Raw genomic sequence first — 15762 nt, 5'->3', positions numbered from 1 at the left:
ATAATCGCACATGCACACATACAATTACACCACAGCAACGTTGTGGTAGCTCTCGTCTACCTTCCCCTCGACGGTCTCCCCGCTACACGTCCTGGTGCATGCAAACATAAGGACAGATGACAGAGGCGATATAATACACGCATGTCGGCAGTCAGGCCTGACAAGTGTTTAACATGGGGTGGCGTGTATTGTTATCCGAGTGCCCCACTTGTCAGGTATGTACGCCTTTCAATGCAGTATAATAGTGATCCCAAGCAACGTGGTGTCAACAGCTACGTGTGCATTGAGATTACCAGCGACCACACACGACTGCCAAATGATAACATTGTAATTGTATAAACGAAACGACCTCAACTGAAGAATATATACAATTTTAGTCTGTTAGACTAGAGGAGGACAAATAGATTTATTTAGATAGTTTTCGAGCACATGTCTTATATGATATATAGCAGTGTGTCTGTGTCTGTGTGTCTGTGTCTGTGTCTGTGTGTCTGTGTCTGTGTATCTGTGTGTCTGTGTCTGTGTCTCTGTGTCTCTGTGTCTGTGTCTGTGGGCGCATTTGTTTGTTCTTGCACGCTGTATTCCACCAACATGTATATGACGGCGGCTTGTAAATAATCCAGTCTACACCAGACAATCCAGTGATTGTTAGTATTAGAAACTGTAATCAACGAAGTCACCGAGCTCCACCTTGTGGTTTCATACAAAAAAAATTAATCAAAGTCGGATTAAATTGTTGTTTTTCGCAAGTGGACAGGCTTATTAAAGATTCTAACCGGGACCTTCACGGGTGGACGACGAAATGATTCATGTAAACTATTTGGAGTCGAAAATGGTATGGGCTGAATATTCTAAATTCTTGATATTTCTTGATTGTTGATGTCCTCCTTCATGTAAACTATTTGGAGTTGGGAATGGTATGGGTTCAATATTCTAAATTCTTGATATTTCTTGATTGTTGATGTCCTCCTTCATGTAAACTATTTGGAGTCGGAAATGGTATGGGCTGAATATTCTAAATTCTTGATTGTTGATGTCCCCCACATGTCTACCAAAAACCTTTCGAAAGCTTTACTGAGGCCTTGAATGTTGTAACGTTGTAACGTTGATCAAACAAGAGTCGTATAACGTTCTTTAACATCTTGGTAGATGTACAAAGTCAAGCTGCCTGAGGATGACAACAGAAGATATTGGTTTCAATATTTATTTGTGGAGACATCTAAAGTCTACTTTGAGGAAAGGAATCCAGACATTATCTCACATCGTATACTGCAAGGGTATATTTTACTGAAGCAATAAATAAGAAAATTGGATGCAGCAGGTAAAAATAAATATTGATGCAATCAATATGGGAGTTCAAGAGGTCGAAGGTAATCGCAACATACTGGCCAGTAACCACATATGGTTTAGATCAAGGGAACCTTTTGTATCAGCCCATCTTATATGAAAATATGGATGATATAAAATTAATGGATGTTTATGATGTCACACAATAATTCCAACATTCATGGCACTACTTCATTAGTGTATAAAAAAATAACAATGAATACGTACTCTGTGAGACAGCCGCAGAAGAAGTAACAAAATAACAAAGGACATATCTGTTTCAAACACTTTACAATTTCGACATGTTTTTTACACGTTGATTTCTATATGTAGACAACACATATATATGTCAGTGGCGGGTCGGGGTAGGGGGTTGATGGTGTCTGGGATTTTTGGGGTAGACTTCTGTGTAAAAAAAATTAAAAAATTCTGGATCCGACTCTGATAGGTACAATAATAACTCCAATAATACATCACTTATTGTAATCGTTTGATATTGGTCCATCGTTGTCATGGCAATCACGCACACGTGACATCAACTGAGTCGTCATCTAGGCCAGCAGGATCTCCCAGTGGCTCCACCTGCGGCCCCTTCCTCTTTTCCACGGAAGCCAACTCTTCATCTTCGGAGATTGCATTCATGACTGGGTTTACTGGAAGAGTTGGGGCATCATTACAGTGTAGGTGATCCCTGAAAGCATAAGCCTGAATTTACTGGAAGAGTTGGGCATCATTACAGTGGAGGTGATTACATGAAGTATAAAGCACCCAATACAGCCACGTGTCTTAGTGTACATAATTCGGACAACGTGTATTCTGATTTTTCTCACTGATCCGACAATACTACTGTGATTGAAACCAAACAAGGGCTTAACAAAGTTTACAATTGTGACGAGTGTCACTCACTTACTCATCCACTGATCCACTCACCCAAACCGACCGAGCGACCACCCTACCGCCTACTCACTCACTCACTCTGGATGGAAGGATTGTGAGGGCATGAAGTATACTCACTGAATAGTTCTGAGGATGTGCTCTAGCTGGGCCAGCTTGGTGTTCACGGTGTTGTGGTGGAGTTTGCATGTGTCAAGGTCTTCCCTGATGTGTCTGATATCTGTTGTTTGTTCGCTGGAGGTGGGACATTCCCAAGCCTCCAGGACCTCCTCTACATTGATAACATTATCCTCTCCCTGCTTCTCAGCAGTGCTGAAAAACTGAAAGTACAGTTGACGTTGGTGATTGTCTTCACACTATGTTGATTGTGTTCTAATTATAATCACACCCAAAGTCGATGGCTGGACTATGGTCGCAGCTACTTTTCACAATATTTCAGTTAGATCACACAACGTGGGTAGCTCAATATAAGGGGGAAACCTGGCGGGGTCGAACATCACTTCACAAACACACTCAGGAAGACCCTGGATAAGTAAAGCTAAAAGAGGCCACAATGAAGTGCAGGAGGCATCACTAGTCGGTGATGTATTGACATGAATATGATGGAATTATATTCTCGACTTCCTGAGGAGTATGCATGCTAGTCTACAGATGAGTCACAAGATTGACATACAAATTATTTAAATTTGGGACATACACGCTTGGCTTAGGAGGTTCAACATATTTTGCTTGATACCTTACATGCACTGGTGCTTATTCTAAAATGAGACAGGACATCGACATACTGTTATTGGTTTAATATGGCTAAATATTGCATTGGTTTACATAAATAACTTTATTAATGTTAAATACAGTATAAGATTTTTTAAAAGAATTTTCTTTTGGTTTGTCGTTTCTCTAAATGATACTTCCTCTGAATCATACCCTTTTTATAAAGGGAAACCCATTCAGCTCGAAGTCACCCCTGGTTATGATCCACGCCCTGTTTAGCTCCACAGCACGTTGCGCATCTTGCTGCACCTTCTGGTAGGTGTGACTGAGCTGGGCGATAAGGATGTGTAGGAGAACGACGATGCAGGTGAAGAGGAAGATGAACATCAGGATGCAGCTGAAAGTCCTGTCAACGTACGAACACAGGATATATGCCAAATTATAAACCTCTGATGACGTCGCACTACGACCGCCTCCGCTCTAAATGCATGCAATGCGTTTTCCACGTTCAAGTTATGAGAAACGTGACGAGAAGCACCTGACATTTCAAGCTGCTTTCCAATAGAAAGCAGTCGTGAGTCCGACAATGAGTGAATGTGTTTGACACAAAGAAGCTTATTGTGTTGACATACCTGATTGAGTAAGCACGTCCAGACAGTAACGTAAACCTTTTCCATCTGCGTTTTGGGGATCTCCTTACAGGTGAGATTGGGTTAATTGTAAAACTCTCTTTCTAAAGAATCGATCATAGATTGAGTCTATAATAAAGAAGGTTCCTTACAGGATAAAAAAAAAACGTCAGCGTTGGTCACTTTAAAATCAAGCTTTCGAAAGCCTCGTTTCAAACCCCCATTTTAAGATTAACAGTGATCAATACAGCTGTATTCTGACCGTCCTCATCATACATACCCATATCCACTTGATCCTGTGCAGGTCACCACGGGCGATTTCTTCACAAGTATCCGTAAACCCGTGAACAGAATGTCCCAGAAAGTACTTCACAAGAAAGGGTCAACGTATATTAAGTCAGTGAGTGTTAACGTTAGGTTCAATCAATCAATCAATCAATCAATCAATACTTTATTAAGTATGAAGACCATAGGCCCATATACCAATAACAATTAACAAAACGGAGAGAATTTATGGATGTCAACTTCTTCATTAAAAACTAATGAATATTTCACAGCGCGTGTTCCTCATAATAAAGAAGTTGACATCGATAAATTCTCTTCCTTATGAGTATCACTTCTGAACAATTTGCAAGTTTTGTAGTGGCAGAATACATCATTTTAAACATTGTTTAACAATAATTTCTTTTGCAAAAGCATGAAAAACAAACAGGCATAGTGATTTTATTTTTGGCAATTGTCATTTTAAATTTATTTACATTAGTAATACATGTCTTTGGTCGATATTTAATTCTAATAGCATCATGAGTAGCACATACAAGTAGATAATGATAATCATCATCTATGCCTTGGTCACAAAAAGTTTCTCAGTCATACATACAAGTAAATAATTATATTCATCCCCTATACCTTGATCACATAAAGTTTCTCATCCCTTTATCGATTTTTGGCCACCTACCTTCATCATTGTTCACCCTTGAGTCTTTACCTTAGGATAGGCATGTGAGTCTCAAATTAGTCATGTTAGTGCACAGGTAGTCATGTAAGTGTAAAATTGGTCACGTAAGTGTGATATTTTGGTAAGGTTTTTAAAACTGATACTTTGATTTCACCTGAATTCATTTTGTGAATTGAAAGCAAATAAATATTTCACATGGTACAAACACGGTAAATACATGCAAAAAACACTCTTCTGGTTGGAGTCAAATCCTGTCCTCATTGCGCTAGAATGAAGGAAATGCAGTATTTTAGTGTGACTTTTTCCACCAAACAAGTCACTGATACATTAACTGGATGAGTAAACTGATATGGTAAAGTGATGCAAGCTGATTAAAGACACCAGCCTATCTTCGGGAACCTATACAGGGAATCAGTCATCAAGATCATGCAGTCAACACCTACTCTTCGTTCCTACATCTAGTTGTGTGGATAGCTGCTTTGCAAGACCTGCGCCTTCGCTGTTAAACACTCTGCCGCTCAACCTCTAAAGAATTAAAGAACTGACCACCTTATCACTTCACTGAACCATACATAACCATTTCTCTTGTTATGTCCAGTATCCTGCAGACTCAAACAGTTCTTTCCAGCAGTTATTTTTAGCTTGATTTTAGCGTTATATAAATGCTTAGTACCTTGTTTCAGTATGCACGTGGAGAGAGTTATCTCCCCTGAGCGCCATGATGAGTGATCCGCTAAAGGCAAGGAGGATGATGACAAACACGAGTAAGAACTGCAAGAAGTCACTCGTGATGATGCGCCACAGAATCTGAGCGTGGGCTCCACTGTGTCTGCAACCATTGTGAACATTTTAATACCAATATTATTTCAGTTGTATCCCTATCATTTAAGTTGTAGAGAAAACCCTTAAAAGCACAGATTGTACAAGTTTATCAGTCATAGTTCTGGGGCACTAAACCTTTGAAAAAGGGTGAGCTTCGAACCCCAATTACAGATTCCTGGCACCACTATATGTAAATAAAATAAACACCATGTTTCTAATCATAAGAAATCTCAGCTTGAAAAACAATCCAGTATATGATTCTAACCATATCATACGCAAATGTTTATGAATCATTATCAAGAAGATACCAGGTGTTGTGAAAAGGTAAGTGCATCCTGCTCCACCAGTGCCACCAATCAAAAGCACTTGCAAATGTTAGTCAATTGTTCACCTTAAAAAGTGTATGGTACATGTAATAAGGGGAATTATATTGATATCATTTTTGGCGTGGATGCGGCAAATTTGGACATGTCCGCCATGAAACCTATTGAAAGCTTTACTGAGGCCTTGAATGTTGTAACACTGATCAAAAGACTTCAACTTATTGTGGTGCGTTCGTCAATTTCACCTCACGTATCATAAGAAACAACATGACTAGTTGTCTTATCTAAATGTTGCATTTATCACATATCAATTAATCTGAAACGATCCACAATAGCATCATGCAATTAAACGAGACAAAATCATTTCCATAATCATATCCATAATCAATCTCTACACAAAGCACAGTACATTGTACAATTCCGACTATTTCATGAGCATGTGTTTATGAATCCTTATTCAAATATTTATGATACCAGGTATTCAAAATCAGGAATTGCATCAGAGACCATTTCTTTCATTGATGCGTCAAAATTGGAACTGTCCTCCACATGTCGACCATTAAACTTTTAAATAGTCTTACTGCAGCCTTGAATGTTGAGCCCTGATCAAAAACTTTGCAGCAAGTGTCTCACAGCACTCTTTTAAATATTGGTAGAAAACACATGCTTCATAGTACCTAAAAAGTTGTGAAGTATAGACAACAAAAAATAGAGCTTCTGGAGTACTGCTCAACATTAAGGGGAAGTAGGCAATTGCAAAGTTGAAGTCATCTCTCAATCTTTACGCAGAGATCTAATGTTAGAAAGATGGGGCAGACTCGTCTCTTTATTACTCGTTCATGTGGGTAAATCAATGGAACTTCCGATTCATATGCATAAAGAAACAGATCAGCTACAAAGGGAACACAATGGGTGCCCAGGGGGATGTCATCAGTAGGCAAGTCTAGCATTTCACATATTGCTTTCTGAGTAAACTTCTGACAAATTGTCCTGAACATCTGAAGATATAGGTGTAAGTGCATGTAGTTGCCAAGCTTAGCTATCAGCGCTTGGTGCCATCACAGATTGTAACAAAATTCAAGTTCCTTTGAGTTTTTCAGAATCCACAGGCTAGTAGGTCTACTTGTCTCAAATAGTTTCAGTTATATTAAAGATTATGGTCAATATCAAGCTCTCCAACATGATATATCTGAACTAAATCAGTTTCAAGCCCCACTCACATTTCATAAGCAACAGGCTTATTCACAGGTGTGAGATCCCACTCAGCTTCTAAAACCAGACTATCAATAATAGTATAAGTATAAATATCAGTATATCCTAGTATAAAAATGCTTATAGTGTCTGCCTTATACAACCTGAAGACGACTGCGTATTCGAATATTCTGAGCGTCCACAGGAGATAGCCAACAGAGAAGACGTGCCACTGCTCCTGTTGATGGGCGAACCTGAGAGGGATGACGAGCAGCAGCAGGATGGATGCCAAGAGGTCAAAATAGTTGGTCCTGTCTTTCCAGTAGTCGCATCTGTATCTGCAAAGTCAGCATAAAGTGACATCCAATAGGTTGATGTAATAGCTTTTCAGCAAATGTTCACTGGTCAAGTATAGAAACTACAAATATGTACAACACGAATTTCTAACAGGATTTATGCATGCAATGCCTGGGATACACGTGCAATTCCAGGGTCATCAAGTTATTATCATGCATGATTCTCAAAGTCCAGCGCAATTTTATTTTGATGTGATTTTTTATAGCGCACAAGACTTTTTCCCTCTTATGCATATAAAATCGCTTGGACGTGGAAGCATCCTCGATTATGAGATTATATTTAACCCACCAGGAGATGGAGTGAAGTCTCACGATGTTTATAAGAGAACATCACTGGGAGCTGTGGTAATCACTGGATGCACTGGGATTTGCTATTTGTTTCAATGGAGTTTAAGAATTTATAGAGATAAACATAAAGGAAATCAGTTCATAACTTGATAGATATAAGAATTGTTCATCAATAGTTCATTGATTTGAATTGTTTGTTATAAAAACCCAGAACAAAATACAAATTTCCGAACTTCCTGAATAGCACATGGCACCAGTCCTTGGCAATGTGGAGAGCTGTGCTAACTTTGATCAAGATATATGGAATTGCCTTTGAGCACTTCTCCAGGGGCCACTTGCTCAAAGTGATCTTAGCGCTAAGGTTATCTTAAGCCTAAGCGCTAAGATCGCTTTGTGCAAGTGCGCCAGAACAAAATGTGACAGACAGAAGGACGGACAGCACTGATTCCTATACCCCCCTCCATATTTATGGTGGGGATAATTGAGTAATACTATGTACTTACTTTAACATCTGGTATGCCTCAAAAGCCAGAGTGGCGACAACAGCCAAGCAGCTCAAGACTTCAAAGAAGGCACGGGCTTTGTCCAGGGGGGTGCTGTAATGCCGGGGGTCAGAAGCCATGGCGCCAGTGATCGCAGAAAATGTTATTGCAAACAGGGTAGCAATAAACAACATGCATTTCATCCTAGGAAGAGACGGACGTGGCATTAATTTCATTTTCATGTGGTATTCACAAATCACAAGAATAACTTCGAAAGGACATTATTTTATTTTTTCTTGTAGGGTATTCCTGGAAGGTTAAAGTTCCCTGCACCCTGTTTGTGATGTCGTGGAACTTTGCTGATCACTGCTGGTCACAGTTTTGTTCTGGGACATGGATGAAAAGCCTTCTACATGATATAATTAATGTGAACATATGTGTAATATATTCCATTTCTGCACTCACAGGAACCAGTATCTGCCATAGCGCTTCCACTTCTTCCTGGTCAGGAGGCGAACTACACTGTGAAACGCCACCTCCTGGACAAAATAGTTACAAGATATACTGCAGTAACAAAAGCATCTTAAATATGTTTACAGCTGCCTCAAATCATAGGTGGCAAGTCTAAAACAGCGCATCTGTCTGACTGACATCAATTACTTTGAAGTTCATATCAACTTTAGAGAACAGGCAACTGCAATGCCAAATAAGAAAAACGCTATTTTATATTAAGAAGAGTACAAGACTGATGTCTGGATCACCTTTGGCTGGAGATGCGCGATGTGGTAAAGATAGGTTTTACTCTTTGTATTAAAGGACGGGTGTAGAGGACTTCTGCCCTGTTCATCGGACTCGAGAAGATCAAAGAATACTTCCATGTTCCCAAAGTCATCGACAGGGTCCAGCATGGAATCCAAAACTCCTATAGCTGTTTGCTGTACACAGAAGAGAAGCAATAACTTTGCACGTATCTTTAAAAATGAGACACTTTAGAACAGTATAGGGACGAAGCCAACATTCCTATCAGCCATTGGGCGTGGTCAGCAACTTTTACAAGCACACAATCACTTACTGTGTTATAAAGGGGGTTTTATACCCCAACGAATTAACATTTTAGATTGTAATAGGTTTTTGGAAATCACTAAAAGGAGACATCCCTTGCTACCAGTCATCATTGTGTGTATGCAGATACATGGAAGATAATTGATGGATTTCTATGGTAATATAAAGATTTTCATATATATTATTCACCATTCATTTCACAATATTATAAAACAGTGTCGTTAGATTCAACCTTTGGTTACAATGTGTAAAGCCCATGTCCAGTGACCTATTTCTGGTGATGTTGCTGCAATTTGGATAAAAGCGATCTATTGACCTACCGGCATGTTCTTCTGCAGGGGTGTCATGAAGTTGCATTCTGCTTTGTCTTCCGCTGTCGAGGCGATGTAAAGATCTCGGACACTAGAAATAACGGATATAGGTGAGGTGAGGTGGAACGGGATTTGTGTGTGCGTGAGTGTGTGTGTGTGTGTGCGCGCGCGTGTGCGTGTGGCTGATTATACTAGTCTTGTATCGGTTTTATTGATTTGCTACAACAAAAGTTTAGTCATACATCATAAACACATCACTACCATGACAGTGCGAGTAAATGTGTGCAATATCATAGTCATTTCAACACAGACACTCGAATGTACACAATACATGAAGTCAGCTCACAGGGCGTTTGGCATGTGGTTGAGTAGCAGAGCGGCGATGTAGTCGTTGCTGTGGTCAATAGCGAGGTGGTAGGGCATCTTGCCGTTGTTGTCTCTGTCATAACTCAAACAGTCTCCCTCTGTCAATTTTCTACACACACTCTTGAACTGTTTTCTGACTGCAACGTGGAGGGCAGTCTGTCCAGTGCTGTCTTTGGCTGACAAAGTTGCCCCTCGCTGAAGCAAACTGCTCACCAATCTCAGCACCTTTTAAACATGACATGTCACAGGTACAATATGTACGACCCGTGAAGATCCAGGGTAAAATAAGTTTTCAGCATCCCATGCTTGCCGTAAAAGGCGACTATGCTTGTCAGAGGCGACTAACGGGATCGGGTGGTCAGGCTCGCTGAATTGGTCATGCATGTCATGATATTAATCACTGGATTGTCTCGTCCAGACTCGATTGTTTACAGACCGCCGTCATATAGCTGAAATATTGCTGAATGTGGTGTTAAACAACCAACCAACCAATCGATCCATATTGCGATACCACCGGATCCCGTTAGCCACTCGTTTGTGGAGGTAATATGAAAAATATGAAACAATGTAAATTGTGATGGTACACACCTTACTGATTCAAGGGGGCACGGGTGGCCCAGTCGTCTAAGGCGCGGCAATTCGCTGTGCCAAGCTGCGTCTATTGGGCACGCCAGAAACCTATGATTGTGGGTTCGAATCCCGGTTCGCCCCAATTAAGTTTCTGCGTTTGTCAGCACTATACCCGTGCTCGTGGGTTTCACCGAAGTGGTAAACGTCTGAGACCTGCATCCCATTAAGCTGACACACTGCGATAAAACTGGAATACTGTTAAAAGCGGCGTTAATCCAAACTCACTCACTCACTCAATACTGATTCAAGGTACAAATGGCCGGAAAGCAGGTTGACATTGTGCACTTCATAGAAGGTAACACAAAACAATATAATGTGAATGTACTCCAATACTTCACCAGTACCTCTTTCTCGTCATCTCGTTTGGAGACAACTTGTAACAAGGCCTCATCCTTCCCCTTCTTCTTGATGAGTCGCTCAATCAAAACGGCAGCCGCTGCATCGAGCTTTGTGATGAAGTTGGACTGTCTCTTCTGCAGGACCTAATATAGAGGGAAAGATGACTATACGTATTAAAAGGTTGCTTTAAGTACATTTGCCACATAAACCACGGACTTTCAGCGATACAAATACTTGAAAATGAATGTAAACCTATTGTGCAAAACAGCTTCTGGGGGCACGGGTGGCCTAGTCGTGAAAGGCGCCGCAATTAGCTTTGCAGAGTTGCGTCCCTTGGGCAAGCCAGAAACCTATGATTGTGGGTTCGAATCCCAGTTCGCCCCGATTTAGTTCCTAGGTTTGTCAGCACCATACCCGTGCTTGCGGGTTTCATCGAAGTGGTAAACATCTGAGACCTGCATTACTTCTGGCTTTCTTCCCACATTAAGCTGACACGCCGCGATATAACTGGAATATTGTTAAAAGCAGCGTTAAACCCAACTCACTCACTCAATCAACAGCTTCATGAATGACACACCTTGAGCGTATAAAGTCCTTGCTCAGATCCCATTAATCTCGAAAACCCCATAACTCCTTGTATAGTGTGATATAATATTTAGTTTGTTAGCCTAAACCTCATATCAAGAGTCTGAAGTCTACCTGTACAAATATATACCAAGTGTCACCAGTTTTACTGCACTTGACATCTGCTGCTATTCAAATTTGTTTCCATTTTCTCCTTCATGGATTTGGTTTCGAAATTGTGACACTGCCTATATCTTTCGTGTATATCATTACAGTCTTGATCATGATTTCAACCTGCGGTGAATCGCTTTGCAATATCTCAGTGTGAGTTTGGTGAAGAATATATCCACACGTATGTGGTAAGAGCTGGTAGTTGTTAAACATAATTTCGGTCACTGGCTTTGCCTGTTCAATATCCCAAACGTGACAGGCAGCTGTGATTTAGCTAGCGTGTTGCTGTCTGTGCTATTAAACAACAATGACCAACTGATAACGTCAGGCAAGTATGTTTGAACACGCCTGGAGTTTGCAGTTAGTTCAATGAACTGGCTTTATATCAAATTCTTTCTTTATATACATGTCATGTTAGAAAGTGTGTTCGTTACCTCCGCCTTGAAGTCTTCACCGGTGATGCCAACAGACAACTGACTGATGCGGCACGATTCCAAGGACACAGTCCTACCTACAGAAGGTGTCAAACATATGGGTAATATCAGCATGTATATCCTTTACAATGAATATACTCGTCTACAGGAGGTGTCAAACAAATGGGTTATATAAGCATGTGTATCCTTTACAATGAATATACTCGTCTACAGAAAGTGTCAAACATATGGGTACTATCAGCATGTATATCCTTTACAATGAATAAACTCATCTACAGGATGTGTCAAACATATGGGTACTATCAGCATGTATATCCTTTACAATGAATATACTCGTCTACAGGATGTGTCAAACATATGAGAAATATCAGCATGTATATCTTTTCCAATGAATAATCTCGTCTACAGGATGTGTCAAACATATGGGTTATATAAGCATGTGCATCCTTGACAATGAATATACTCGTCTACAGAAGGTGTCAAACATATGGGTTATATCAGCATGTATATCCTTTACAATGAATATACTCTTCTACAGGATGTGTCAAACAAATGGGAAATATCAGCATGTATATCCTTGACAATGAATAATCTCGTCTACAGATGAGTTAGTGAGTGAGTATGGTTTTACGCCTCTTTTAACCTATTCCAGCAATATCATGGCGGGGGACGCCAGAAATGGGCTTCACACATTGTACCCCTGCGGGAATGGAACCCAGATCTTCGGCGTGACGAGCGAAAACATTAACCACTAGGCTCCCCGACCGCCCTCGTATACAGGATGTGTCAAACATATGGGTAATATCAGCATGTATATCCTTGACAATAGATATAATCGTCTACATGATGTGTCAAACATGATCAGTGACATCACGACATGTGGGTAATATCAACATGTATATCCTTTACAATGAATATACTCGTCTACATGATGTGTCAAACATGATCAGTGCCATCACTACATGTGGGTAATATCAAAATGTATATCCTTTACAATGAATATACTCGTCTACAAGATGTGTCAAATATATGGGTAATATCAACATGTATATCCTTTACAATGAATATACTCGTCTACAGGATGTGTCAAACATGAACAGTGCCATCACTACATATTGATAGTATTGTGTTCATGATGTCAAACACTTGATTATCTGGTTTAGACTCGATTATTTACACACTGTTATCATATATCTAGAATATTGTTGAGTGCGGCGTCAAACAGCAAACAACACGCATGCGCTCGCCTGCAGGAGGTGGGAAACAGGTCAGCACAAAGTGAAGGTAATAACATGTATAGGGCGCATCAACTCGCCTTTGGTTTGTGATATGTACAGTTACATTTTGTAAAGTAGCGCATATGACACAGCGACTCACTAAGCTAACTATTCAGCAATGACACTATATAGCATTGAGTTGACCATTCATACATATATACATTCATACAATACACCCTGCATAGCGTTGCATAATGTCTTCAGTCACCATACCAAACATTGTGTTGACTTTCAGTCGCTCAGCTGTATGGTTTAAGAGAAAGGTTTAGTCACAAGTTACATGGTGTTCGTAGTTGATCGGGTTACAGTCGATGATCAGTCACTATTAGTATGGTGAATACACAGGGAAGTTCAAGTTCAAGGATATACAATTATCACTCTCATAAATCCAAAACGTATTATGTGCTGCTCATAAAAAGTTATAGGAATATGGAATATGATATTCTAGAAACGGATTTTCTATGTCAAAGTACAATACACAGGTTATAATTACTGTGTAGCAGAAACGTTTTGAAGGATGTTTCCAATACAGATTTGCACTGGCTGTCTCAGATATGATTAAAAGTCAGCAAAACAAAATAAATATAGAAGCGTTCTCGTGTAGACATGAATAGCTTGTATACCATAATATAGGGACACGAATACGCGTGTAACTGTTTTTATGAAGTCTTACTGAAGGTTATTAGTTTGGATTCATACCGAGTGACCGCTCATGGGTTCGTAGATTGTATTCAATAAACATTAAACCTGCCTTGACCGCTAATGTCCAAGAGTGCTATGTCAGCACGTTTTGACTGTTTACGGCGAAGAATGCTTCTGGTGGTCCCACTGTGTTTCCAGTTGCTGTGCATTGTGGGTAAGTCGACTAGGCTCTGTCCAGCTTCTTCATCGTTAACCTGCAGCACAAACATGCACTTATGTCATGGCAGGGGGGGCCTAAGCGCATCAATTGGAAATCTCGTTTTGAAAAAAAAACAGTCACCCTCAATGTCACTGAAACTTTCTTTCTCCCAGACATATCTACAAACATAGATAGACTGGCGTTATGCAAAAGGTGAATTGAGTCAGGGACGGTCAGGTAGCCTAGTGGTTATAGAGTTCGCTCGTCACGCCGAAGACCCGGGTTCGATTCCCGACATTGGGACAATATGTGAAGCCCATTTCTGGTATCCCCTGCCGTGATATTGCTGGAATATTGCTAACAGCAACGTAAATCCAAACTCACTCACTCACTCACTCACTGAAATTTGATTTCAAAGATTCACGCGTGGGTAGTCGGTATATACAAGATCATAATGTGCATCTGGCGTCAATATGAAAGAAACCAGTCACCCTCAATGTTCGTGAAACTTTCTTTCTCCCAGACATATGTACAAACATAGATAGACTGGCATTATGAATCAAAACCATTTCCTGAAATGAGTTGAGTTTAAAGATTCACGCTGTAGTCGGTACATACAATATCACAATGTGCATCGGGCGTCAATATGTAGGTACACACCACAAACACTGACTCGGCTCAGATATCTCATAGTAATAGTAATATTGAGCACTTTCATACTTGCTACATAGACCCAAAGTCAGTCAGTAACCAGCGTATGGTGATCTTTGAACTGAGTTAGGGTGAAATGGGGTTTGGCGTCGCGTTCAAGATTATATTACGTGTGTGTGTTTGTGTGTGTGTGTGTGTGTGTGCGTCAATCAATCAATCTTTATTACAGAAATGCTGTCATAGGACTATAGTACTAAAGTTTTTGAATAGTGGGTCTTCGCATTGATTTCTAATTGTTACGGTCACTCATCTTATATATATATATATATTCACTGTCAAAGGCTTCAGTACATTAATATTTATAGAAGACGTGTGTGAGTTTGTGACTGTGTGTGAGTTTGTGAGCGTGCGTGCGTGCGTGCGTGGACCAAGCTGCTACTGAGATACCATGCCGCTGTTTAATATGGATACCCTATATATACTGAGAGCCGACTATCCCCGGAATGCCGAACGCCAGGCAAAGTAACAACAAGTACCACATTTTAACGTCTTTTTCAATGTACCGACAGTGGACTGGAACAACCGTCTTTCCGCTCTCCATGGGCAGACGCTCTATCCACGAGACCACGGAGGCGCATTGGTCAGACAATTTTTTTTAAACCTGAACCTGTCAGCAACCGAATGATGGTTTCTCTAAACAAAACTTTAAACGATGAAAAAGTTGATAATTGTTCGGATTAATGTGACAGCACGTACCTGAAGACGTAACTCCTTGATCCGTCAGCCACAGCGAAGTAGAAGCAGATACAAGTCGAGGGGTTCACACACAATAGACCTTAGGCTGTGTGCGCAGGCCCGTATTGACGTGGAGGCACTGTTAGTGTATCAACGAATGTGTATGTGGTAATGGACAAGGTTCAACACTGACAGGTCTCAGAAATAATAAATATGTTGATCACATTGGAATATCTCTATAGCTGTTTAATATAATAGCTGGCGCATTATACTGAACTTCTGTGCTATTTAATGCAGCGTTATGTGTTTAATAACACACATCTCAATGATTGCATTGTTATTATAACCAGCACTACTTGCAAAAGACATCGTCAATAGCTGTGTCCCTTGAAGAACTAGTG

At 40.3% G+C, this 15762-nt stretch overlaps 1 protein-coding gene across 1 annotated transcript; it reads right to left on the bottom strand.

Annotated features, from left to right (window-relative positions):
* Nucleotides 1-1192: 1192 nt before the first annotated feature.
* On the bottom strand, nt 1193-15535 carry LOC124145414. The gene is made up of 15 exons (XM_048395737.1): nt 15383-15535; nt 13886-14030; nt 11858-11934; nt 10694-10831; nt 9700-9944; nt 9363-9444; nt 8742-8915; nt 8446-8519; nt 8002-8184; nt 7019-7192; nt 5192-5347; nt 3841-3927; nt 3145-3337; nt 2341-2540; nt 1193-2017 (listed from the first exon to the last, which is right to left on the bottom strand). The coding sequence occupies exons 2-15, from the start codon at nt 13983-13985 to the stop codon at nt 1846-1848; spliced, it is 2055 nt and encodes a 684-aa protein (XP_048251694.1). The 5' UTR covers nt 13986-14030; nt 15383-15535; the 3' UTR covers nt 1193-1845.
* Nucleotides 15536-15762: the final 227 nt, after the last annotated feature.

The sequence above is a fragment of the Haliotis rufescens genome, unplaced genomic scaffold (genome assembly GCF_023055435.1).
Source record: "Haliotis rufescens isolate VD_foot unplaced genomic scaffold, xgHalRufe1.0.p SCAF_14, whole genome shotgun sequence".
NCBI lineage: Eukaryota > Metazoa > Mollusca > Gastropoda > Lepetellida > Haliotidae > Haliotis > Haliotis rufescens.
Note: the sequence above shows the minus strand (reverse complement) of the source record. Positions and strands in the feature narration are given on the sequence as shown.

Excerpts from the sequence above, each read along its gene's own strand:
- LOC124145414 (XM_048395737.1), bottom strand. The coding sequence starts at position 13,985 with ATGCACAGCAACTGGAAACACAGTGGGACCACCAGAAGCATTCTTCGC. Across the intron at positions 7,193-8,001 it reads GAGGCATACCAGATGTTAAA|ATACAGATGCGACTACTGGA; the intron begins GTAAGTACATAG and ends CTGACTTTGCAG. Across the intron at positions 3,928-5,191 it reads CACGTGCATACTGAAACAAG|TACTTTCTGGGACATTCTGT; the intron begins GTACTAAGCATT and ends TTTCTTGTGAAG.